This window comes from Anas platyrhynchos, chromosome 2 (assembly GCF_047663525.1).
Source record: "Anas platyrhynchos isolate ZD024472 breed Pekin duck chromosome 2, IASCAAS_PekinDuck_T2T, whole genome shotgun sequence".
Taxonomy (NCBI): domain Eukaryota; kingdom Metazoa; phylum Chordata; class Aves; order Anseriformes; family Anatidae; genus Anas; species Anas platyrhynchos.
The window spans coordinates 47,379,734-47,407,239 of NC_092588.1; the positions used below are offsets into that span (position 1 = coordinate 47,379,734).

The 27,506-nt window shown below is 37.9% G+C and overlaps 1 protein-coding gene across 5 annotated transcripts in view; it reads left to right on the plus strand.

The window, feature by feature from the left end:
- The window catches only part of SNTG1 (syntrophin gamma 1), a 348,743-nt gene that overhangs the window by 166,163 nt on the left and 155,074 nt on the right, over nucleotides 1-27,506 (plus strand). For 4 of the 5 annotated variants that reach the window (XM_072034682.1, XM_038174969.2, XM_027452099.3 and 1 more), the window contains 2 exons: nucleotides 8,288-8,342; nucleotides 21,034-21,168. In XM_072034682.1, the coding sequence (XP_071890783.1) occupies nucleotides 8,316-8,342; nucleotides 21,034-21,168 (162 nt within the window). In that variant the 5' untranslated portion in view covers nucleotides 8,288-8,315. The remainder of the gene's footprint in view (nucleotides 1-8,287; nucleotides 8,343-21,033; nucleotides 21,169-27,506) is intronic. The other variant, XM_072034683.1, reaches the window with a different exon arrangement.

The window sequence follows — 27,506 nt, forward strand, 5'->3', positions numbered from 1 at the left end:
AAAAAAACACAGTTAGCCCAACCAATTTCACTAAGTATATTTTTCCATTCCCCCATTCCCTTATTACATATGGTGCATATATTTGTTTAGTTGTGGATATGTATAACTGAAATGTACAAACAGGTATTTAAAAGATGTTTAGATGTAGAGCTTAGTGACATGATTTAGTGGAGGACTTGTTAGTGTTAGGTCAGGGTTGCAGTAGGTGATCTTGGAGGTCTCTTCCAACCTAAATGATTTTGTGATTCTGTGAGTTTGTACATTTATTTCATTGTGTGGTAATAATGAATTTCTCCACTTTCCCTATCTGTGAATCACTTTATCTTAGTTTGCACCAATCCAATTAGTTTTGCTTGTATAAGAAAATTTTAGAAACCTTTATGATTATTTATATGTATACATATATATATATATATATATACTTATACACATATAAAGATATTGCCACGTGATTCTGAAGTCTCATTTCTCTGGATCTCATAGGGTTAGATGTGTATTCTCTTATACTAGCTGTCAAATAAATGTCCTAAATTGGGGATAAGACATAGACAAAACTTGTATTAAACTTTTAATTAAACATTACCTTACCTTCTTTTTAATTTGAAAAAGTATGCTAACTCATTGAACAAGTAGAAGCATTCCTGTCTTTAGCTTAATTGTACAAGCAATTCCCAAGGACCCTGCAAATGAAAACCTCCCAAGTGTTTACAATCAATAATTTATTTCCTTACCTCCCTTATCAGACTGGTAAAATGCATTTTATTTTACTTTTAACTATTTTACTTTATTTAACTTAAGTGAAATCAAAAGATGCAATTTGATGTTGAAAGTCTTACTCCTAACTACTTGCATTAGGCACACTGCCAGAGGCATGAAATTTATGTTTGACTGGAAATCAGTTGCCTTAGCAGAAGAATTGCCAGTATCTCTTTTATAAGAAAATTCTATGGTGAGAGATAATGGAGAGAAAAAGCAGAATGCCATGGGAGATAGTCAGAGAATTTCTGTTTGTCTGATGCAAGGAACTGTTTTTAGGTAAAACTGAGAACTTGGTCTAAACCATGTAATAGTTCATACTGCCTCCAGAGGAGCTAAAAATATGGGGATATTTAGCCCCCACTTGGGCTCTCACATCTGTGCTAAATTTATTTAATTAATTTATTTTTTTCCTAGCAATATTGCAGACTTTAACCCAGAGACAAACTTTTCTGTTCCAGTTTGCTGTAGAGCATTTCACAAAAAACAACAACAACAACAACAACAACAACAACAACAACAACAACAAAAAAAACAGTCCACTGATGGCATTTAACGTTTCTATTCTCAAACAATTATCCTGTAGTCCTGCTTTTTGCCTCTGAAAGATCATGTTACATTGGCCTTTTTTTTTTTTGTTTCTTTTGCCATTTCCTTTGGTTTGCTTTTGCCAAGCCAAAGCAGAGTGGGTTACTCATGAAGTCACACTGTGGGTGTTAGTTTGTGGGGGGCACCAGATACCTGTTAGTGCAAACAGTACTCAATAAATAACCAGGAGCCCAACATACATTCGTTCAGTTAATACTGCCTTGTGGCTCAGTGAATCTTGAAAAACTCAATGTTTATACAGTGAATCTTAATTGAGCTTGCTGATTACAAATGCTTGCAATTAATATGATATGTTATGACTGGCAAGTAAATGTTCTTGTTTTAACCAATATAAAATGAATAAAACATTTAGAAACCTTGTTAGTTACTAATTGCCAACTTCAATTCTTTTAAAGCATGAGCTTTAATGAGAGCTGGATGTCTCAACAAAATGTCTGATAAAAAAGTGCACATTTTGCTGAGTTCTAACTTCATCTCAAACTTCATCTCATTCCTTGAACTACTGAGGAGATTGAAGTACATGTAATGTAACGGCCTCCAGGTTTCTGAGCATCTTTCAATCTAAATTAGTTTATTAAGGCTGCAATACTCTGCAAGGGTTATGTAGATCCTCCTTGGTGTATTGAACTCAATGAGGAAAGCTGTTCCCAACTTGTGTTGAAAGTTTTCAGCAGTTGAGTCCAATATGTTAGTATAGTAGATGACTTAAAACATTAGGTTTACTGAATGTATGTAATTCTGTTTTCAAATGAAATATAATGGAAATGGGCTGGAAAACAGTAACAGAATATGGTATTATTAACCTGTGGTTACTAAATGGCTCCTTCAGATTCCTGTGCAGAGATTTCCACCTCTGAAAAGTGTTCCAGCATAAAATTCTCTGTGGCAAGCTGGGTAGAACAAAGATGGCCGCATGTAGTGTGCATTTAAAATAACTTCTCTGATTCCCTGTTTTGTTTCTTTTTTTCTTTTTTTTTTCTTTTTTTTTTTCTTTTTCCTTTTTGCTTTTCTTTTTTTCTTTCCCTTAAAACACAAAAGACCAGCTTTGTTATATATAAGGATAATTCCTAAGCTGTCTTTCCCTATTTACAATAGAGTTGGTTTTGGTTTTGTTTTACTTGTTGCTATAAAAAAACCTTCATTGTTATACAGAAGTGTGTTTCATTTCCTAACACGCAAAGAAATGACAGATAAGATTTCCTTTAAACATCGCCAAAAAGTGGAGCACAAAAGATTTTGGTAATAAGAAAGCCGGGAGAAGGACATTAAAAGGCAAACGTGGTTTATTAGTGAATGGCTGTCACAATTGGTTGCAGAATGGGTATTTATGCCTTTGAAACTTGGTTTTAGTCTATTTTCCAGTTATCAGTTCCGACAATGCTCTGACAATAAGAATTCTTGTGACTCTAGATAGTCTCTGTATACATAAATATACGGAGGAAAGGCCATGACTTAAAATATTTTTAGACTGCCTTTTTTACAAAGTAAACTTCTTCCGAGCTCAAATTATAGAATCACAGAATCATAGAATGGTTTGGGTTGGAGGGACCTCGAAGATCCCCTAGTTTCAGGGACACCTCCCACTAGATCAGAGTTCCCAGGGCCTCATCCAACCTGGTCTTTAACAATTCCAGGGATGGGGCATCCACAACTTCTCTGGGCAACCTTGTGCCAGCACCTCACCACCTTCAGAGTAAAATTCCTTTGAAGATGAAGACATAACCTGAAAGATAGCTCTCAGAGTCACACTAAATTGTGTTTGTTAATACATCATCTCTCCATTAACTTAATTTTGCATACAATATTCTATTATTTGCAATAATACCATTGAAAATGAAGTGCTTCTTACTGCTTTCTTAGTATTTTGCTTGGCTTGTGGTATTCTGAAGACTGTCATGTGCACATGAAATATTATTTTTGTTTGCTGTCTTATTATATTATATATACCGAAGTATTCTCCAGTCATGGTGAAATTACATCTATTATACTACTGGAATATGACCTGATTTATTACAGGAAGATCTGAGCATAGCTCAAGTCTTCAGTGCGTTAGCCTAAATGAAGCTTTGTCTCTGAAGGTTTCCATTGCCTTCAACTTTACCATTATGTTTTAGCCATTGATTTCCCTTTAGAACACAAATGCCATAGTAATATCACACAGTATTTATTTATTTATTTATTTGTGGTGTTGAATAACTGCTTGTTCTGCCAAGGGGGTGTCAAATTCTGTTCCCATTCTGTCATTCATACGTTACTTCCTTTACATCTATCAACAGAGATGAGCTAAATAAGTTTGGTAACTCAGTTTTTGAGGAATTACAGAACGGAAATCATGTAGAAAGGAAGGAAAGTAACATTTTGAAGCCTGCTTGTTTACATTTCCTTGATTGCATGCCCCAAACCCTTTCAGAGGAAGGCTCATTGCTATTCAGCCATTCCTTCTCTTTGAATAATACACATTGCTTGTGCTTCTCTCTGTGCTTACGCACCCTATCCTGTCCCAACACTGCTTCTTTTCCTCTGTACCTCAGCCTTTGAAGGTCACTGCCAGCTCCTTTCTCACCTTCTGGGTTGCAGTTTGTGTCAACCTATGGGTGAGAAAGGACAAAGGAAAATCAAATATTGAGGCCAAAGGAGTTTCTGTGCTGGTAACCAGTGGTCTGTCTGTGTGAGACTGAAGGGAGCTCCTCAGAGAATTGGAAAGGTTCTCAGCTGAACACGGCTGTGATTTGAAGGTAAGGGGATTGCTGAGGTTAGCCAGAGGCAGACCAAGGGATATCTGTCAGCAGTGGGTTTTGCAATTCATCGTTTTAAAAACTCTTTGGTTTTAAAATTGCTTGGTTCTGTATTTTCTGCTTTTTAAAATGTATTACAGGAGGAGATAATAACCAATCATTAGAACATTTTATCAGTAAAATATCATAAAACTTATTTGTTATGTATGATATATACTCCTGTAATTTAGTAATCTAGAGAGTTTATTCAGAGTAGAAATGTGGGGGAAAAATGATGTTTCTAATGTAATCTGTGCTTGTGTGTACTATTACTTGCATATCAACAGTTAAAAAAAAGTTGATGGACCGAAAAAGAAACATTGGTAATGGGCTTGATTTCCACTGTGAGCCAAGCCACAGGCAAGAACCAGTTGGAAAAATAGTGTAATATAGAAACAATGGCAGCCATATTGCAAAGATTAGTGGCTGAGTGGTTGAATGCCTAAAAAAAAAAAAAAAAAAAAAAAAAAAGGAAGGGGAAAATGAAGAACTGCCCACTGTCGGAGAAGATTGAGTTCAACACCACCTAAAGAACCTGGAGGTGCACATGTCCATGGGACCTGATAAGATTCATCCAAGGATGCTGGTGGATGAAGTTACTAAGCCTCTGCCCATCATATTTGAAAAATTTTTGTAGTCTGTTGAAGTTCCCACTGACTGGAAGAGGGGAAACATAACCCCCATTTTTAAAAAGGAAAAAGAGGAGTTCCCAGGAAACTACAGGCCAACTTCACCTCTGTGCTCAGAAAGGTCATGAAGCAGATCCTCCTGGAAACTATTCTAAGGCACATGGAAAACAAAGAGGTGACTGGGGACAGCCAACATAGCTTCGCTGAGGGCGGATCATGCCTGACAAATCCGGTGGCCTTCTACATCAGGGTTACAACATTGTTGGATAAGGGAGGAGGAACTTACACCATCTACCTAGGCTTGTGCAAAGCATTTGATACTGTCTCACATGACATCCTTGTGTCTAAATTGGAGGGACATGGATTTGGTGGATGGACCACTTGGTGCGTAAGGAATTGGCTGGATGGTTGCACTCAAGGAGTTGGTTCAATGTCCAAGTGGAGACCAATGATGAGTCATGCTCCGTAGGGATTGGTATTAGGACCAGTGCTGTTCTTTTTTAGTGGCATAGACAATAGAATTGAGTGCACCCTCGTGAAGTTTGCCAATGACACCAAGCCATGTGGTGCAGTCAACACATTGGCAGGAAGGGATGCCATCCAGAGGGATTTGGATAGGCTTGAGAGATGGGCCTGTTCAAACCTCATGAAAGCCAAGTGCAAGGTCCTGCATCTGGGTCAGGGCAATCCCATGCACAAATACAGGTTGCAGGGAGAATGGATTGAGAGCAGCCCCGAGGAGAAGGACCTAGGGTTGTTGATTGATGAGAAGCTTAATGTGAGCAGGCAATGTGCTCATGCAGCCCGAAAGCCAACAGTATCCTGGGCTGCAGCAAAAGAAGCATGGTCAGCAGGATGAGGGAGGTGATTCTTCCCCTTCACTGTGCTCTCATGAGACCCCACCTGGAGTATTGTGTTCCCCCAATAAAAGAAGAACATGAACGTATTAGAGTGAGTACAGAGGAAGTTCATTAGGGTGATCAATGGGCTGAAGTATCTCTGCTATGAAGACAGGCTGAAGGAGTTGGGATTGTTCAGCCTGGAGAAGAGAAGGTTCCAGGGAGACCTTATAACAGCCTTCTAATGCCTAAGGGGGGCCTACAGGAAAGCTGAGGAGGGGCTCTTCATCAGGAAGTGGAGTGATAGGGCCAGGAGTAACAGCTTTAAACTAAAAAAGATGTAGATTAGATATAAGGATTAAATTGTTTACAATGAGGTGATGAGGTACTGTTACAGGTTGCCTGGAGAAACTGTGGATGCATCATCCCTGGAGGTGTTCAAGGCCAGATTGGATGTGGCTTGGGGCACCCTGGTCTAGTGGAAGTTGTCCCTGCCCATGGCAGGGGGGTGGAATTAGATGATCTTTAAGGTCCCTTCCAAAACAAACCAATCTATGATTCTATGATCCCATGATTTTATACAATCTCCCAAGTCTGATAAGACTACAAGAAAGAAAAGGATCTCCTGGAAAGAGTTCAGCAGAGGGCAGCAAAGATGATACAGGGCCTGGAGCATCTTCCCTATGAGGAAAGGCTGAGAGACCTTTCTGTTCCGCCTTGAGAAGAGAAGACTGAGAGGGGATCTTATCAATGTTTACAAATATCTGAAGTGTGGCAGACAGTGGGATTTGGCCAACCTCTTTTTGGTGGTTTGTGGTGATAGGACAAGGGGCAATGGTCAAAAAAATCTATCACAGGAAGTTCTGCACCAATATGTGAAAGAAGTTCTTCACTGTGAGAGTGATGGAGCATTGGAACAGGCTGCCCACGGAGGTTGTGGAGTCTCCTTCTCTGGAGATATTCAAGGCCTGTCTGGACACCTCCCTGGGCAACCAGCTCTAGGGAACCTGCTTTGGCAGGGGGGTTGGACCTGATGATCTCTTGAGGTCCTTTCCAATTCTGTAATTCTATAATTCTGTAATAAGAAAGACGTAGACCTGTTGGAATGAGTCCATGAGTCCTGAGGATGTCCATGAGGAAGATCAGAGGGATGGAGCACCTCTCCTGTGAAGAAAAACTGAGAAAGTTGTGGTTATTTATCACAGTGAAGAGGAGGCTCCAGGGAAAACATATAACAGCCTGTAGTACCTAAAGAGAGCCCACAAGAAAGTTGGAGAAGGACCCTTTATCAGGGAGAGTAGTAATAGGACAAGAGGTAATGACTTAGAAGTAAAAGAGCATAGATTTGGATTAAATATTAGGAATAAATTTTTCACTCGGAGTGTGGTGAGGCACTATAACAGGTTGCCCAGAGAAGCTGTGGATGCCCCATCTCTGGAAGTGTTAAAGACCAGGTTAGATGAAGTGCTAATCAACCTGATCAGGAGGTGTCCCTGCCTATGGTGGGGGGTTGGAACTAGGGGGTCTTTAAGGTCCCTTCCACCCCAAACCATTTTACGATTCAATAAAACTCTATGAGTAACATTTCTTTGGAAACCAAAGATATTATTTTACTGGGAAAATGGATGTTAGGAGAGTATTTGTTGTATTTTCTATTTTATCTATGTGTAATTTAGAATATAAGGGAAAAAATGAAGTGTCACCAAGGTGATCAGCAGGTAGATTCACCATGTATCAACAGATAGTGGGAAGCAGTATTTATAGTTTGAGGACTGCCTTGCTGAAGGCCAATTGTTTTATTTTCCATGACAGCCTGCAAGTCATAGGATAGAGAACTGGGTTATAGGTTTTGTATCTCCAGTCATTGAATGAAATGTCTGCTTTGCCCAGGAAGTGTTTCCGGGAAATGTTATTGGCAGATATATGAGCATTTCTGTTGCTAAACCAACAGTAGGACACTGTTATTATCCTCTGTTAAAAAGCCTGTTCCAGTAGCTTTATCTCATAAATAAATGAATGCATAAGTGTGCATTGGGATGAGTACATGTTTGGTAGAGGCCCAGCAAAGTAATAATCACAGGATTTGGTGTGACATTTTGCCAGTCCTCACATATATTCCTGACTTTTTTAACATTTGTTTTTTCAACTCATAAGTATTTCTGTTTTTAAGACACTGTTAAATGACACTGGCTCCCTGGGAGAGATTATAAATGTGAGACAAAGGTATTGATGCTTGATGGTTTTTAATTATGGGAGAAAAGAAAAACAAAACAAACAATCTTTCATGAGAGAGAGGGCATTCTGAAGAGCAACACTTAATTGTTTCTTTCTGAAGTGTTACTTTCCAATGTGCCCCTACTTTTGAAAATAAATGAAAAATAAACTCACCCTTGGAATAAGAAACGTAAGTTTTTATGTCCCATGAGTGGAAGGAAATTGTGGGAGCATGAGAATTCCTCTGATCATACTCAGTGAAACCAAGTTGTATACTTTATAAGAAGCAGGAACAATTTTAATATCTTATACTTCCTAATCCTGTTGCAACTTTGATCATTTCTCTTTTTACGCAATGACTATAACTGGACCTGACAAAGGGTAGATCAGTTGCACACTCATATAGGTAACTTCTATGTTTTGCAATATCCTTTTCATTCTAATGATATCTTTCTCTCTATTTTAGACAAATATCACTTGCTGTGTCATAGCACATGGATTTCAGGACCGCCTGTGAAGAGGTAGGATCAGATATTTTTCCTTTCAAACAACAGTAGAATCAGAATCAATGCACTTTTAGTCCTTTTATTATGCAAAACACTATCTACCCTCTTTTTCTGAAACGAGAGGAATTATATTATCAGATGTAAGTTATGCAGTTGATCGCTTCATGGTGGCAGGCAGACTTTGTAGCAGAACATGAAAAATTTGCCCAGGTATATTCATTGCTAGCCTTCACCTCTGTCCACTCCAATTTACTTCTTCAGGCACAATATAGGTGCAAGTATTTATGTTTTATGTCAGCTTTGCTCTTAGTGATGTGTTTATATCTGAAAGTATGTACATGAATTAAAACATCAATGGGACAGAAATCTGTCACTGTTCAGCAAAATCAAAGGGAAAATGTAGGAGTATGGGAAAAAGGTGAGGAGAGAGGGGAAGCTACAAAGTTGACCCATTGATAAGTAATTCTGTTTTGATTTGATGAGGTAAGAGAATAATTTTCACTTAACATAGGTATAGTTTCATAATATCAATATAAAGTAATTTAGTTCCCCTACTCTGAGGATGGGGGGAAGTGCTTTTTTTTCTGTTCATACCAATTTTACCTTAAAAAAAAAGAAGAAAAAAAAAACAACACACACACACACAAAACACACACACACACACACAAAAAAGTAAATAAGATGCACTTGTATATGTTAAAAAGGGCATCATATTCTCTCAATGATTTTCTGTGGACAGATTGTTTTAAAATGTTTGTACAATGTTAGCAAGTGAGATCCACTGAGAACCATTTACACCAATTTACACAGCATTAAGATTTTAAAATACAGTTGCCTTTATACGGAGAATAACAAACAGTGGCTAAGAAGTTATGACTGGCGACAAGAAAACTGACCACACCTTTAAGGGTGACCATGATCCCATGAAAAAAAAAAAAAAAGAGTAAAAGGATGGGAAGAACAGTAGGACCAAGTACTAAACTCAGCTAAAAACAATTTTGGCTTGAGCATCTATGGATGTAAATTAGATGGGAAAAGAGAAAATAAGCAGGATGAAGAACATGAAATCATGACAGCCTTCTGAAACTAACAGTAGGATAAAAAAATAATATTAGAGTGAAGCTTGTCTTTGGGAATGGGTAGTATGATTGCTTTCCAGGATGGTATGTGACAGACTTTAGTACATACACAATCTAAATACCATAATACAGTATAACTGAAATAATTTGCCTGGGAAAAAAAGCATTTCTAGCTAGGTTATTTTTTGTTTCACTTTTTTTCTCATGCATTTATTGAACAAAACAGATAGATACTGCTTATTTTCTTAGGATTTTTATGGTGTTATTTAAACTGCAGCCTAGTAGATATTATTTAGTGGCAATTAACTTCACTCTGTGCCCAGCAGCAATAATGACAACAGCCACAGAAAGATTACCTGGAATACGAGTCCTGTGCTAGCCGATATAGTGCAAAAATTTTTTGCAGATCTGTTTCATTCACTATATGGCTTCTAGTCAGAGTGTTTCTTTCAAGTATAGATCTTAAAAAATCACCTACTTTACATGACTTTCCATGATAGACAATGGAAGGACAGAGTGATTCTTCCCACCCTAAAATGTTCATGATCTGGAGAACCTAAGCAAGCACCTTTAACTTTTAGATTAATAAAATAAAATGAAATAGATTCAAACCCAGTTTATTTGGTTTATGTAAAATGATCCCCATGCCACAAAACTAGTAGTGCTACTTCTAAGAAATTCTTCAAACTATTGTGATCTACATCTTTCCTCCTAAGCCAATCAAAGTTAATAAAATGCAAACTTTCAACCTACTTTCACAAAATACCGATGTCTAAGTAAAGCATCAATAGTCTTATGCTTACAGGTGTAATTTTTAACTAAATCCTCTGCACTATCATTGTAAGGTATCCTCTGCTTTGGTTGTTAGAGGGAAATATGTCAAGCTGTATCTGACATCCCGTGAGCAGTGAGGCTATTGCAGCTGTGTGCCCACTGTAGTGAGGCTGAAGTGGCAGTAGGTGTATGAACAGAGCATGCATATAAACTACATATATGCACATATCCTTCTATATGTATATATGTATATACATGGCCAGCCACACTAATTAGATACAGACAGACAGAGCACTTGCACAAACACAGACATCCCCAGCAGCCTCATACTTCTACCCTTTCTGGCTGAGCACAATGGATGTAGACAGAGCCCCTCTACCAGGAAAAAAATGTTAGAAAGGAATTCAGTAAGACACAGCACGGCCGGACAAGTGTGCTGACCAGAAACCTACTTACATGCAGCCAATACATTTTCATATCCTTGTCCTTCTATTTTTCCATGTTTGTTCCTCCCCAGAAGACTTAAATATTTCCTTTGCTCTGCCTTTGGTTCCTCCCCTAAACATCCCATCCTGTGCAATCCAGAACTGACAGTCCCACAGCCCTAGGCAGTTTCCTTAGTCCTTAGTCTGGCATTGTCTCATCATGATGAAGGCATCAAAATGGGTTCATCACATTCATTACACCTGGAAGCTGGGGCCAAGACTGTCCCAGGACAACCTTTGGAGGGTATCAGACAGGGTACCCTCTGAGTCCTTGTTTTAGCTTCTCACCTGTCCCACATTATGTCTGTGTGCCCCTCCGGGCCTGTGGAGATGGGCCTTTGATAGGCTGATGGCTTCTGTGACAGGCCTGGCAAGGTGTTACTTTGACTGCCACGATCTGCAATTGTCTGTAATCCTTTGTGTGTGCAGGCAAGACTTATCATGTAACCTAATTCTTGTGTTTTTCATCTAATTGATTACCGGAAGGGTTTGCTTTTTTTTTTTTTTTTTTTTTTTTTTTTTTCTCCACCGATGCAAACAGCTTCCTTTGAATTGCACTATCCAAGACTTAAGAAATTCCATAATAAGGCTGTTCATTTAAGTTCAGTATGAGAAGTAATCATCCATTCTGTCAGGTATTTCAATTCCAAAATGTCTTTAAGTCAAGACATTATCTTTAAAGCTTCTTGTAAAAGTGATGATAGAGACAAAAGAAGTACCACTGTGGCACTGACTCCTTAGTTAATTTACAGTGTCATCCCACTGGCACATCTTCAGCAATTGTTCAGTCACTTCAAGCTGTATTTTGTGTGCAACCACAATAGCTTTGTTCCCAGTTTATTTCATATTTATTTACTGATAGGAAATAGATTTTACTCCAGAGTATTTTTGTTTAATAGGTTATCTAGTCAGTACATTTATAAGTTTAAACCTTCTTTGCCCTCTATCCCCAACTGCATCAAAGCTTTGATTATTCTATATACTGTAGAAGTATAATCACTAGGCAGTTTTTTGATAATGGCAATAAAGTCTTCTATGAGGCCTTTGTCTTCTTCCCTTCTTTCTTTCTTTTCTTCTGAATATCTTATTGCCCATCTTTCACCATCCTCCAGAGACCAGTAACCTCCACCAACAGAAGAACTGAGATCGCTCTCCCAAAATTATGAGTAGGGCTTAGACTCTCCTCACTGGTACATCCATCCCCATCCTTGCTTATGGCAGTAAGTGGTTTGAATTTAGTTTCAAATAGCATAAAACCAAAATATTCCACATGGATGCACAAAGGACAAAGCACATTATTCATGATGTCCATGGCATATTCGATGGCTCACCACATGCAATGGTTACTTGGGAAGACAAATGCTATAACTCCTAATGTCCCCCCTTCCTTCATCTTCACCCAGTTTTTATTGGTGAGCATGGCATCATATAATAACACCTTGAGGTGATCGTCCCCCTGTACTTGTCTCTGGTGAGGCCGCACCTTGAGTACTGTGTTCAGTTTTGGGCCCCTCGCTACAAGAAGGACATCGAGGTGCTTGAGCGGGTCCAGGGAAGGGCGATGAAGATGGTGAGGGGTCTGGAGAACAAGTCCTGCAAGGAGTGGCTGAGGGAGCTGGGCTTGTTCAGCCTGGAGAAGAGAAGGCTCAGGGGTGACCTTATTGCTCTTTACAGATACCTTAAAGGAGGCTGTAGTGAGGTGGGGGTTGGTCTATTCTCCCACGTGCCTGGTGACAGGACGAGGGGGAATGGGCTTAAGTTGCGCCAGGGGAGTTTTAGGCTGGATATTAGGAAGAACTTCTTTACTGAAAGGGTTGTTAGGCACTGGAACAGGCTGCCCAGGGAAGTGGTGGAGTCACCATCCCTGGAAGTCTTTAAAAGATGTTTTGATGTAGAGCTTAGGGATATGGTTTAGTGGGGACTGTTAGTGTTAGGTTAGAGGTTGGACTCGATGATCTTGAGGTCTCTTCCAACCTAGAAATTCTGTGTGTGATTCTGTGTGTAATAGGCTCAAGTTCCCAAACTTCGTGATCAGCTCAATTGCTCTTTATGCTTTATTGACTTTAATGAACAGTTCTTCATTGATTACAATGATAGCTCAGAAGACAGATACAGTTTGGTGTCAATTTCAACATGATTCTGATGATTATTTTCTTCCTAAGAATTTTATCTGTAGACTATGCTGCTTTTCAAGGGATTTTGAAGTGGTTTTATTCTTCAATAAAACACTTTCCATGTTAAATAATATATATGTATATATATATTTATTTTTTTAAAAAAAAAGAAGGTTCTACAAATGTACAACGCTTTCTATGGAATTATTCTGGATTCCCTACTCTTTTCCTTCCTTCACTGATGAGTAAATGTGTGCACTGTACTGGTTCTTGTACAACAACTGTTGAATTGTCTTATTCAACAATTTTCAAGCCAAAAGGCTATTCAACTCCTCTTTTATCCTTTACCCAGAGCTTTCTGAACTTCATGAGAGCAAAAATCACTAAAGTGATTTAAAGTCACTAGGTTCTTTAAACTCTTGCCTGTATTCACTTGACCTTATTCTATATTCTGAAAACTGTTGCTTGGAAGGTAACTTCAGTCTCTGACATGATTCTGTCCTCTCCATTGAAAATACCCTTCTGATAAAATCAAAGATTTAGGATGGTTATGCTGCAGCAGTGTCTTTTCCCTAGGGAATGCTGTGTTGTTTTTTTTGTTTGTTTGTTTTTTGTTTTTTTTTTTTTTGTTTGTTTGTTTGGTTTTTTTTTTATGGTATTTTCTCTGTATTTTATGAGCAAGCAGCATTGGCTGCTTTCTAACTTTTCTAACTTCCTTGCTTTTGAAATCTCATTCTCTAGTTCTAATACATTGGCTTCGGTTGTTCTTTTTGTCTTTTTTTTTTTTTCCTAAGGTCACTATAAACTCATTGAAATGATTAAATATATTTATTTTAACATTTGTTATCTATTTATCTGATTACAATACTGTCCATTGCTTCTTTGAAGATTTGCTTTGATATTTTAAGCCGTTGTCCCCTGCTTTCTGAATCCTATGAATATTTCTACAGACTTCACAAACTTTATAATGATATGTTCACAACTCTCGTTTTATTTCAACATCCATCTTATTTATTTATTTTTTTGCCTGTCACAGAATGCATTTTATTTTTTAAGCAATCTTTTGTCTTTTCATTACTTCCTTTAATAAATCTTGTTATACACTGTTTTAGACTGTCTAGTCTCCATTGTGCCAGTTTATGATCCACATGTTTTAGCTTAAGCTAGTGATTTCCTTTGTTTATAAATGCTTTCAATTTGCTATGCTGGGATTTCTAAGACCTTAGGTTTTGTTTTTGTGTTTTTCTAAATCCAGCTTCAACTCATAATTTAATCCTAAAACCACAACACAGAAAAAGACTGACAATTTATGATGCCTATGAAAATGTCTTATTATTAGACTAATTAAATTTGAAGAATACATGTGAATATATATGCGAAGAAACACATACATGCTCACAATAGCCTTCAGTTTTATATTGTCTATCTCTTGGCCTCAATTGTAATGATGTAATCTAGTTTCAGTAAGCTCATTGGCAATTCAGGAATTAAAACTTGCTTATTTATAGTGTCAAAAAATATTTTTTTTTGCTCTAAAAAGGTACCTTAATTCAAAAAGATGTTCTCATACATACAGGTATATTTATGTAAATGCAGATAAATGTGTGTTCATTTTCCAAATGTCCAATTTGCATATTGAATTAATCAGACTGTACGTAACATAGAAAATTCACTGTAGGACTTTATTCTTTTGAGAAAACAACTTAGGAAGAATGACATAGCCAAATATTCATACCTGGGAAATCATAGAAAAAGAAAAGAAAGAAAAGAAAGAAAAGAAAGAAAAGAAAGAAAAGGAAGGAAGGAAGGAAAAGAAAGAAAGGAAGGAAGGAAGGAAGGAAGGAAGGAAGGAAGGAAGGAAGGAAGGAAGGAAGGAAGGAAGGAAGGAAGGAAGGAAGGAAGGGAGGGAGGGAGGAAGGAAGGAAGGAAGGAAGGAAGGAAGGAAGGAAGATTAAGCCCAAATTTGATATTTTCTTTAGTTCTGTCAGGTTGGAGTGTAGAATTCATGTCCAGGAAACAACTTCTTGTCCTTTGGGTTGGAAAATATTAGTACCTGATACAACAGGCTCTGAATGACAAGCTGAACACATGCCTGTGTATCTGGGCTATATTTTTGACAGTGTAAGTGCTTTTCACCTGCACTAGCAACACTCTCACAGAATGAGTAGCTGGACCGTTTAAAAACATCCTCTCTGTGGTTCTGACATGTATTCCTACCTCCTGTATTCATTTCCATTACTGTCTTATACCTTTTGATTCAATTTCCTTTTTTATTATTATACATTTATATACATTTATATATTTACATTATAAAGCAGTGACAGGCATATCTCCATATGCCCAGAGGTCAGCTTCAGTTCAAATACGCATCCTAAGGTGCATCTGAAGTGAATTACCTACATATTTAAAGCAGTCTCTGCAACCATTCTCCTTATTGGTATCAGATTCTTGATGGTAAAACTAAATTTCAGGGCAGTAAGCTAAACTGCAGAGGTTTGATATGTTTTTGAAGACACCAACCAAAGCCAAAACTAAAAGTTTGGGTCATTTTGCATAGAAAATGTGTTGACAGATCTTTTTTTTTCCTTTCTTTCTCCTACTGGTTCACAAACTGAACTATTCTTGGGTGCCTACTGAAGTGACAAGGCCCTTTTACTGGTCTGAAACTCGAAGTAGTAAAAATAACTACATTGTTTTATTAACAAAGAGCAAAAGTAATAGATAAAATATTTTAACCAAAAGGTATACTAATTTCTTGAAAACTAATGGAGATTGACTAAAATAGCCTGGGATACTCATTAGGTCTCCTCCAGAACAAAACACTGGAAAAACACTGGAAAAGTTTTAGATTACTTTTTTTTTTTTTTTTTTTTTTTTTTTTAATGTGAATGACAAAGAAAACAAAAAAAAGGGGGAGGGGGGAAGGGGAGGAATCAACATAAAAAAAAAAATCTTTAACAGAAAACCTGCTACTAACCTTATTTAGGTCAGATAAATTTTAAAATATTGATGTTTGATGTCCTGCACAAAACTGACTCTGAAACCAATAGGTAACATTAAAGACATGTCTCATACAGTATTTATTTGGGTATATGTTTAGTAGAGAACTATGCTACTAGCTTAAAAGTACAAACTATAACTTTAGCAGAATCACAAACTCACTGAGAGTTCGAGGCTGGAAGGGACCTCTGGAGGTCATCTGGTTGAACTCCTTGCTCAGGCAGGGCCACCCTGAGCAGGCTGCCCAGGCCCACATCCAAGGAGGAAGATCCACAGCAATGCCAGGCAATCTGTGCCAGTGCTCTGTCAGCTGCACATAAAGAAGTACTGCCTGGTATTAAGAGGGAGCCTCCTGTGTTCCAGTTTTTGCCCATTGCCTCTTGTTCCGGCTCTGGGCACCACTGAAAAGAGCCTGGCTCCATCCCCTTTGCTCTGTCCCTTCAGGTATTTATAGACTTTGATGAGATCCCTCTGAGCCTTTACTTCTCCAGGCTGTACAGTCCCAGCACTCTTTTGTATGTATTTCTTCTGCAATTAATTCCTAAATATTTGTGAAGGCCAAGCTGTTAATAGTACATGAACATTTATAAATTCCTTTAAGGAAAGTTGTTAGGGACAGATCTTATACACAGCCAAGATGGTGATGTTTTATGAATCAGAGTATAATGGAGCAAGGTTTTTAAAACACCTTTTTTCACTGCCTTGTTGCTAATAATGATCTGAGTGTGACCGTATTCTTTGCAGAAGCAGCCTGCCTTGAGGGCTCTCCTACTTGCACCTTTCTCTGATAAGAATCTGAACAAGAAAGTAAGAAAGTTCAACACACAGAGCAAAGAGAGATCAGTTTTCAGTTCCTCTTATAGTCACGTTAGATCAGGAACAGTATGCAATTTCTAAACTCCTACCAAGGACATCAGCTCTTGCCAAAGAAGTGTTCCTTTGTACCTGAGCTACAAGGGTGTAGAATCAGATGGCAGAGGCAGTACTGCACAGGTGAAAAATTCGCTGCATCTGTCACTTAGGTATGGCTACCTTCCTTCATCACTGCTTTGGTTTGAAGTCACTTACTGCTCTCCCATGTAAAAACCTATTCTTTCACCACTGTATCTTACTTCCTTATCCATTCCTTAGCCTACCTAAACCACTTCATTAGCATATGCAACTTTTAGCATTCAGTTTTCTTGCCCTCTTTACAACAGGTGCCTAACTCTGTAAATAGGCTGAAGAAAGTAGGAAGGTAGAAGTATTAAGCAGGGCATTATGGGCTCGCTGTAACAGGTAGTCAAGGTGTATTGGCTTTACAAAATGCTAGCAGCTGAACTAATGCTTGTATGCCCATGTCTGTTGCAAGGCGATGCAGTTTATCATACGTTTGAGCACCAGAGGATGCCTTGCCTGACCTCACACTGACAGTTACAGTAGCTCAGCTGATGTGACATATGCTATTTTATTGCTGTAGGCCAAGGGCAGGGCAGGGCCCTCTGCCAATGAAACGCAGACAGCTTGAAGGGAAAATTTTAGTACACCCTCTTGTGGAATCTCATAAAAATTAGTAATGGGAACAAAAGCTAACATCAGCCACAACCTTGCACCCCTGCACCTGATCCACAGGCATGCCATCTAAGCTTTTCACATGTAAGAGATGGGGGGGCGGAGGGGAGAAGAGGTGTAAAGACTAGGCAGCCTGCCTGATCTCCCTTCAGCAAGGGTAACTTTACTGGGGTCACATGGATGCCAAATGTTGATGTACACTGTGATTTTACATGAAAACATATATGCGGGATATCTTCCCTGAGTTCCAGCTCAGGATACAGGAATTTATGTCCTTATTTGATTCAGTGTCCTGGATGCTTTGAGGAAGGGAAAAAGAATAAAAAAGAAATCTCAGGAGATAAAACACAATGAAACAAAGTCCTTGTTTTCAAGGACTTGTCTTGAGCTTATCTAATGAAACTGAACTACATTTTTAGCATTGTCTTTTAGGATCTTCTCCTTTACGTGGCTGTTAATACTGCTCTCAGGTAGCAGAAGGAAAGAGATAGCATAATTGAAGCTTTAATTTTGAACTGTGTCATAAACCATCTTTCATAAAGCCCAACAACAGTAAAGTGGTTCATTACATTTTAAAGTGTCTGATGTAAATAAGTTCCCTGAATTTGTGTGATCAATCTTCCCAAGGGCCAAAATATTTTGCTGTTCCCAAGCTTGGCTCTTGTTAAGACTGAATAGACTCAGCCCACACGCATTTGGAAACTGACTTGAATTTTAATTTATTTTTTCCTAATGCCTAATTGTGTCTACTATGGTTATGTGCCTCTTAATTCCCCCAAAGAAGCCCCTCAGCTTTGTGCAAAGATTCATTGGAGACTTTATAGGGTAATTGACCAAACAAGAAATGTGCAGTCAAGTAAGGCAGAGCTACTAAAATCATTGCATCAGAGGCAGAATTTATCCCATTGCCAGTTATCCAGGGGAGGACAGAAGACAAGTCTGCAAACATTTACTGCAGGAGAAAGGTATTTTATAAGCAGTATATGTTTGTAGGCCAGCCTTTTTTGTTTGACTGTAGCTACATGTATTTACAGCTCACTCTGTTCAACTTCCACTATCACTTACTGCTTACTTCACAGCTCCATGGAAAGAAAGAGTCTTCTTAGTCAGTAAAGCAAAAGATACAAGGAGAAAGAGCAGGGCAATTTAACTATATTACATTCTCCTTGTTTTAATTTTGTAAGATTTTAAGTATGCTATGAGAGGGAATTTTCCAGTGATACTGAAAACTCCTAACTTCTTTTGCTGATCCTTTTATTTTATTTGTCCATGTCAGTTTCTACGCCATCCCTTTGCAAAAAATACACATAAGTACTAAACAAGGCAGTATGTTGTCTTCTGACAAGAGCACCCCCTGACATCTGTATGAGTTCAGCATGAGGAACTCTTTTTTTTTTTTTTTTTTTCTTGAAAATGAGAATAAAATCTCTCAAATTATACATACTTCCTACTGCTGATCAAGGGAAAACATTTTCATAAGTTTGAGTGTTGAACATGGAGCAGAAGTAAAAGGAAAGTTCATCAGTAAAGAATATTACACAAAGCTATTTTAAGATTGTCCTTGACCTCTTCTAATGCCTCCTGAGAGCAATTTAAACTTTTCTTTTTCCAGTTGCGTACTGTCAGTTCCAGATTTGTGTTTGTTCTCTTCATGCTAGGGATTAAGTTATCTGAGTGTATTATGGGGAGATCTTCCAAATGCTCTTTTACCCTCTTGTCTGAGAAAGAGCCCTTAGATTCAGCCAGGTCAGCCATGGCAGAGAAAGTTCACAGCATGAATTTTGTTTCCTTGATCTCCTCTCAAGTCAACATTTTTTTTTTTTTTTAATAGTGGATTGAAATCTGACCTGAATGAAGACAATTGAAGTTCTATTATTGACATTGATGAGTCCAAACTTTTAAATCATTTTTAATGAAGAATGATTTTCTGAGATACGACGCGATTACATATATATTTGTATCTATGCATATAGGTATAGTTATCCAACACTAGTAAATTCCATGTTATAATGCTGAATTCTTTCATTATTTGTAGGCAAATACCTAATACCCCAAATGCCCTACCAACATAACTTCCAGTTATGAATCATTATACAGAGTGCTATCTTCAACACAGCCTTCAGGGAAAGATTATTAAATGCTGTGAGTGCTTACACATTCAGATTTTTTCACTGCTCAGACCTCTTATTGATGGTGCCGCAAAAGTAGCACATATAAGTACTTCAAACAAAGATTCTGTTAAATTGTTTGAAAACCACTTACTGTATACTGAAGAATCCTACAAAATTTCTGACCTCTAGCCATAAATGTAAAATACAGAAGTGAAGCATGAATTAAGTTACTGAAAGGAGTTGCATTCTTTGATCTCTTTTCTCTCATTCTTAACTTCAGCATTCTCATTTGATAAGTACTATAAAAGCATAAGTCAGCGTTGTGCTCACTGTTAGGAAAAGCTCACAACAGTTTCACATGTAGGCTGTTACTGCTTAGAACTGGTTAGTTTGGAGGTATTAAGCAATTATATGTCCTTCTGTGTCAAAATTGGTGCAGTATGCAGGAATATCAGCTTTTATAAGTGAGGTGTCATCATTTAATCCAAAAATGGAGACTGAGTGTAGCTGCCTGTGGTGGTTTTACTCAGCTGGGCAGCTGAGCTCCACCACAGCCACTCTCTCACTCCCTCTCCTCAAAAGGAAAGGGGGAGAAAATGTGATGACAAAGGCTCAAGGGTTGAGATAAAGACAAGGAGATCACCCACCACATCACAGGCAAAAAAAAAAGACTCAACATAGGGAGATTAATATAATTTATTTCCTATCACTACCAGACAAGATTCAAAAGCTACGGGCAAACTAAAATCACCATTCCCCCTATCCACTCTCTTCTTCATCTTCCCTCAGAGTGGCACAGGGGAACAGGGAATGGGGGCTGAGGTCAGTCCCTAACACTTTGTCTCTGCCACTCCTTCACAGTCACTCTCTGCCCCTCCTTCACCTGGAGTCCCTCCCATGGGATGGCGTCCTTCCTGAACTGATCCTATGTGGGCTGCCCACAGGCAGCAGCTCTTCAAGAACTGCTCTCACATGGCTCCATACCAGGGGGTCCTTATTTCAAGAGCAAACTGTTCTGGCACGGCTCCCCCATGGGTGTCAGCTTCCCCCAGGCACCCTGCTCCTGCAGGGGCTCTCCATGGGCCGCAGCCACATCTACCTGCTCCACCAGGGGCTCCTCCACACTCTGCAGCTTGGAGATCTGCGCCATGTGGGACCCATGGGCTGCAGGGAGCAGCCTGCTCCACCCAGGGCCTCTCCACAGGCCTCAGGGGAACTTGTGCTGCATGTCTGGAGCACCTCTTGCCCTCCTTCTGCACTGCCCTCAGGGTCTGCAGGGCTGGTTCTCATTCCTTGCTCTCCCAGCTGCTGTTGTCCAGCATTTTTTCCCCCCTTTGTTAAGTCTGCACTCCCAATACACTGCCCTGAAGATAACAAAAGGAGTGTTGTAAAATCTTTGGGAAGAATAGAAAATATTTTGATTTTAAATTTAAAAAATCTGCTTTCACTCAATGCTACCACAGCCAATTTTTCTCTTGTATTCTAAGCACCTGGTAATAGTTTTGGATACCTGTTGATGTATTTGTGGATGGAGTCTGGCAATACAGCATGCTAACCAAGAAAACTTTTTTTCTTTATTCCTTTCTTTGAAGACAAAGACAGGGATTTGTTTGCTGCAGGATGGTAACCAGGAGCCTTTCAAAGTGCGACTGCACTTAGCCAAAGATATTCTGATGATCCAGGAGCAGGATGTGATCTGTGTGTCTGGTGAGCCTTTCTATTCTGGTGTAAGTAGTTTTTATTTATTCTTTTAAGATGTACTGTATGAAGAGTAAAAATACTGTGTGTATGTATGTGGGCATGTGTGTGCGTACGTATGTATGCATTTAATCTCAGGTTAATATTTAATTTTACATTTTTAACACCAAGTATATTTTAGTATAACATCTACTGAGAGTAAATCCTGGCAATGCCCACCTAGGAAGCAACAATAACAACAAATAAGTTAAATGCACAACTACACTATTGTTTCTGTGCACTGACCCTTGAATCCTGGTGCCACTTAATACAGTTAGGCAGTGACTTTTACAAAAACAAAACAAAACAACAACAACAAAACAGGTGTACTCAGATATCTGAGTATTGTCTGTGGAGTTGATAAGACAGCTGATGGTTCACTGTTATGGTAGGGCTTTACTGGATCAAGATACACCAATGTTATGTTATTCTTTATATCTTTGCTTCATATTGTAGTATAACACTTCATAGATATTGTCAGCTGATGATGTGAGGGTCACCAGCTGAACTGGCAAGTTACTTACAAGTTACTGGCAAGTTACACACAGATGGACTTCAGCTGGAACAGTGCAGTAGTATGATTTATACATTACTGCTTTACATGACGTGTCAGATCTCTTATTTTGCATTGTATAGAATTTTGTGGATAAGCAACTAGGTCTGTAGACAAGTATTTGGAAGATCTGTGAAATGTAATGTAGAATAATATTGTAGTTTTTTGAATTATTGTAATAAGCTTTTATGTAGAAGATAGCAAAATAAAAAACAAAAAAACATTTTCTATTCATTTATAAACACATGCTGTAATTATATTTTTTAGAGTGGTTATTTTTTTTTTGAAACTTTTATGAACATTTTGTTCTCCCTTTCAGATTAATAAAATTATTGTAGGATTTCATGTTAAATCTTCTGAGGCATAGTGCTATAATACCTGTTAATGCAGACATACTCTGACTAATATTATGTCTGTCTATGTTATTATTTAATAACAGCTGTTTCCACATCCCTGTGTCTCTAAATACAAGTATAATAAAAAGATAAAAAGCAAAACACAGCAATTAATTGGTAGAATGTTAGTGGTGCTGACAGTATGGAAAATTAATGGAAAAATTGGAGAGGAATCCATCTCAAAGTGAATGTTTCTGATCATTTCTCTGAAACAAGAGCAACATACTCTTTATGGTGTCTCCATACATATTGGGTTTATTTGCATGACAACTCTGTCTTTTGACCATTTTATGCTATACAAGTACAATTTATTAATACAAGTCTGTGAGTTGTATATGGAATAAAGATGGTCCTTTTACTAATCAGACTGTTCCTTGACATACAGGATGTCTAGCAACCCAGGCAGAAAGAAGTTACGAGTTCAAACACTGGCTACAGCTATAGCTGGTCAATTAGCATCACACACTACAGCACTTTTACTCCAACAACACCATTCTGATTTTATTAAAAGATTGTATCACTCAAAAATATGTCTTTTATTATTGTGCTGTAATATCTATTACTTCTGCTGAATTTTGCATTTAAATGTCTTCATGAAATGCATATTTATTTTTTTCCCATTTCACTCTTACAGTTTTTTTCCTCTTTAGTTTTGCAACAGAACTGTTGAAAACAGTGAATGATTGCTTTACTGATTACACACCCTCTATTGTATTTGCATATTGGATGCATAACTCATTAACTGATTGATATTAATATGGTGATGAGGAGTTTCTTTTCTATTGTCTGTATTCATTGTTAGGCCAGTAACTCTGGAGGCCTTTACCCTGATTTCCTCTGGGATTAAGACTAGGCCTTGAATCAGTAGGTTCATTGTAGCTAAGGATGATTGGCATTTCATAGATAGTTAACTGTCCTTTTGTCACAGAACATTTAAATCCTCTGGAATTATTTGTTGTGATTATTTGTCTGATCATGTATAGCATGATCAGACAAGTCCCACAGTCTTACTTTTTTACATTTTTTTTCTTCATTTTTATTCTTGCTGTTATTAAGCTTCTTTTTGTTTGTTGCTTTTTGTTTGACCACATCCATTTTACTTTAACATACTTTTGACAGACCGAGTGGTTTCATTAGAAAATAACATTGAATGCCTCATTGAATAAACTCTGAAGAACAAAAATAAAATTTGTAGCTGAGGAACAATAGTGGTAAATTTTACAGACAAGTATCTACAGTAAAACATCTTTTTAATCTTTCAAAAATAATCTTTAAATAATTTGATTACAGGGTTTTACTTCACTGTTTAGGAACGAAAGACTGTTAGTATATTTCTAGTTTAGAACAGTGGCTCTTCTGTGTGTTGAATCTGAATCAATTTGCATGCTCCTCTGTGTAGGAAAGACTAAACAGCCACTTAACTTTCCCGCGGTATCCTGATTTGTATCCTGCAGAATAATTTAAGTGAAGCAATGAACCCTTAGGAGTGAGGTGCTACTTAATTTGAGTACATGGAATAAGGAGCTAGTTCCTAATAATAAAAATAAAATAATAAATAATAAAAAGAAAGTACACTTTCTTTTTAGTGGAAAACAATTCTAATTTCCCCAAACTAAAGAGGGGCAAAGGAACTTTGTCTCTCCTATCACTGCATGCAGTTTGGAGTAAGAAAATAAAATATGTAAAAGATTATAAGCAACATAGCATTAAAACAGTGTTAAACTAAAAAAGAAAGCATCTGTTTCTTTAGTAGGTTGAACAGAATAATGTTCATGAGGATCCTATACCAATCATGCCTGAAGCAATTCCATGAAACATCATAGAAAGATAGTTCAAACAACCACAGATTAGATCTAAATTTCCGTATCAGTTGCACCAAGTATTACAGACATTTTTTTATGTATACAAGACGAAAGACATGCTTTCCAAGAAATAGAAACATTGTGGATTCACTATTATGCTACTAGTGGGTATCTGATTTGAACTCCAGTGCAAATGAACAAGTGAGATGAGAATATTTTGTGAAACTCAAGTCTAGAAGGCAGTGTCTTTACAAATGCAAATTAAATCCTTGTCTGTGGAGGGTTTTGATATTATGGGAAGTGCATATCTGGCTTTTGACTAGTGTGTTTGCTGAAGATACTCCATGTGAGAAAATTGGAAGATGAGCCCAGTGACTGTTAGGTCAGGTAAATTTTTCTTTCTCCTAAAGTAGACTCACACAACATCTGTTCATAATTGTGGTGCTGCCAACACATAGCTTTCTTATAATCATCAGAAATTTCTATAGACGTCACTTGTAGTACAGTACAGTCAGGATTTTTATTCATTTCACTTGAAAAAGAAGTCCCCTGAAAACAGCTGAACCACATATGTGAACTTCATTGTTATTGGTAGCATAATAATTTTTTTTTATTTCATTTTAAATGTATTCCTTGAATTTTACTCACAAAATTTTATTATGTGATATTCAAGAGGACAATGCGTGATAAGGCGAAACACACCCTTTTTAGGTGTATGTGTAAATAGACCAGGATTGCCTAATACTGTCCTTGCTGAAAATTAGGACAGGAGGGGGGATCCCCTAAGATATAGAGTGTCTGGTTTGAAACACAAATCTTCAGTAGGCTAGTTCCTAGGAAATGTTTTAATCTTTACTGTTCCAGAATCATGGTTGTTTGTTAGTTTGTTTTGCAGTTAATCCTTACAGTTTCTATCACCTTTTGAAACTCAAGATTACTATGTTTTACTATGTTGCTATGTTTTTATTAAGAAATGTAGTTTACCTGTCTAGGAGCCTTTTTCTTCTTATTATTATTATTTTCTTTGTTTGTTGGTCTGTTTTTGTTTATTGTTTGTTTTTGTTTTTGGCAGATTCTATTTCTTTGCTAATTGTACTCAGGCAAGAGTTTTTTTCTACTATAGTGTACCTGCATGTAAGATCCGTAAACCAATGATGACAATGTACCATCTGACAAGATGAATGGTTCGAATCACCTGCTGTTTTTCTAAAAGAAAATAAACTGTGAGGAGCTGGCAAAATGCTAGCTTTTGTTACCAGGACAGTTTGTTTTAAAATAATTTTCTTATAGGTTCTGTTGAAGAGTCATAGATTTTCTGAAATACATCTAACTTACTGATGAAAAGATAGAGATGATTCTCGTTCATTTTGTGTAATATAATTTTATGCTGCTATATAGTCATGCATTATTTAGTTAAATGTCTAATAATTTATTCTAGCATTTTTACATTAAGGATGTTTTCCAGAGATTGATGCGAAGATAATTTGTACTTTCTATACTAATAGAAAAATTAATGTGAATTTGTAGAGCTCTCCAAGTGGTATAGCATTTCTCTAAGAAACTAACTGAGTTTGATACATTATATTGGAAGTTAACCTGTAAATGTTTTTTGGATAGTAAGAGGCTTTCATCTATAAACACCTTTTTCAAGGTCAGAAAGTAAGACTGAGTTAAACTATTGAACTGAAGCCAAATCTGATTTCTGGCATTACTAATCACACAGCCATTCTTCTTTTTCTTGTACAGATAAGAACCTATTACCTTTAACCTTGTCCTTTTTCTACTGTGAAATCAACTACATTGAGAGGTTTACAACTCTATACAATGTCCATATTTACTAAAAGTGAGTTGCATTAAGTAGAGTTTTTCATCTTACAAGATTTGCACAATAGAATGTTTTTCTTGATTTTTTTCTTAAATTATAAAGCTATTGTTCATTCTTAAGTACAAGCATAAATTCAGAACATGTCACTTAACCTTGGCTTGCTTAAGCAGTCAGATGAATATATCATTTTATTTTCTGTGCTTGTTGCTGCACATTTTAAAATTTTGGAGACTTACTGAAAGTGTATTTTAAATCTGTTACCTTGAATCGTTTTTTGAGAGTTTGATATTTTTTTTTCATATATTTTGGTGTAGATAAAACAAGTTCAATTAACATTAGCAATACTAAGGAGTATAAAAATGAGTGAAGAAAGAAAAGTGAAAAGTTTAAAATAGTAAACATAAGGGTTTGATTTTCTATTTTCTGCTTTCTGTTTATTTCTGTATTTATTTACTGTTTGATTCTGCTGTGAGACTAAGCAGTATGAACAGTACCAAAGTGAAACTCCCTGTCCAGCAGAGAACTGAAAATATGTGAATGGAAACCTTTCAAACATTTTCCATGTGTTACCTTTGCAAAGCTACCAGTTATAATGTGTTTTTTTTTTTTTATTCTACTTTTTTTTTTTTTTATCATGTTGGTATCTGTCAGCTATTCACAGAATCACAGAATTGTCTACGTTGGAAGAGACCTCAAGATCATCGAGTCTAACCTCTGACCTAATGCTAACAAGTCCTCCACTAAACCATATCGCTAAGTTCAACATCTAAACATCTTTTAAAGACCTCCAGGGATGGTGACTCCACCACTTCCCTGGGCAGCCTCATTGGAATGTTAGACATTCCAATGTCTAACAACCCTTTCAGTAAAGAAGTTCTTCCTAAGATCCAACCTAAAACACCCATGGCACAACTTTAGCTCATTCCCCCTTGTCCTGTCACTAGGCACATGGGAGAATAGACCAACCCCCACCTTGCTACAGCCTGCTTACAGAGTGATAAGGTTGCCCCTGAGCCTCCTCTTCTCCAGGCTGAACAAGACCAGCTCCCTCAGCCGCTCCTCGTAAGACTTGTTCTCCAGACCCTTCACCAGCTTCGTCACCCTTCTCTGGACTCTTCTGAGCACCTTGATGTCCTTCTTGTAGCAAGGGGCCCAAAACTGAATACAGTACTCGGGGTGCGGCCTCACCAGAGCTGAGTACAGGGGGATGATCACTTCCCTAGACCTGCTGGCCACACTGCTTCTTATGCAAGCAGGATGCTGTTGGCCTTCTTGGCCACCTGAGCACACTGCTGGCTCATATTCAGCCAACTATCCACCAATACTCCCAGATCTTTCTCCACCTGGCAGCTTTCCAACCACTCATCTCCCAGCCTGTAGCTCTGCTTGGGGTTATTGCACCCCAGGTGCAGGACCCAGCACTTGGCCTTGTTGAACTTCATACAGTTGACCTCATCCCATCGGTCCAGCCTATCCAGATCCTCCTGCAGAGCCTTCCTACCCTCGAGCAGATCGACACACACACATAACTTGGTGTAATCTGTGAACTTACTGAGGGTGTACTCAATCCCCTCATCTAGATCATCAATAAAGATATTAAAGAGGACTGGCCCCAGTACCGAGCTCTGGGGAGCACAACTAGTGACCGGCCTCCAACTGGATTTGACTCCATTTACCATGACTCTTTGGGCCCGGCTATCCAGCCAGTTTTTAACCCAACAAAGCATACGCCATTCCAAGCCACGAGCAGACA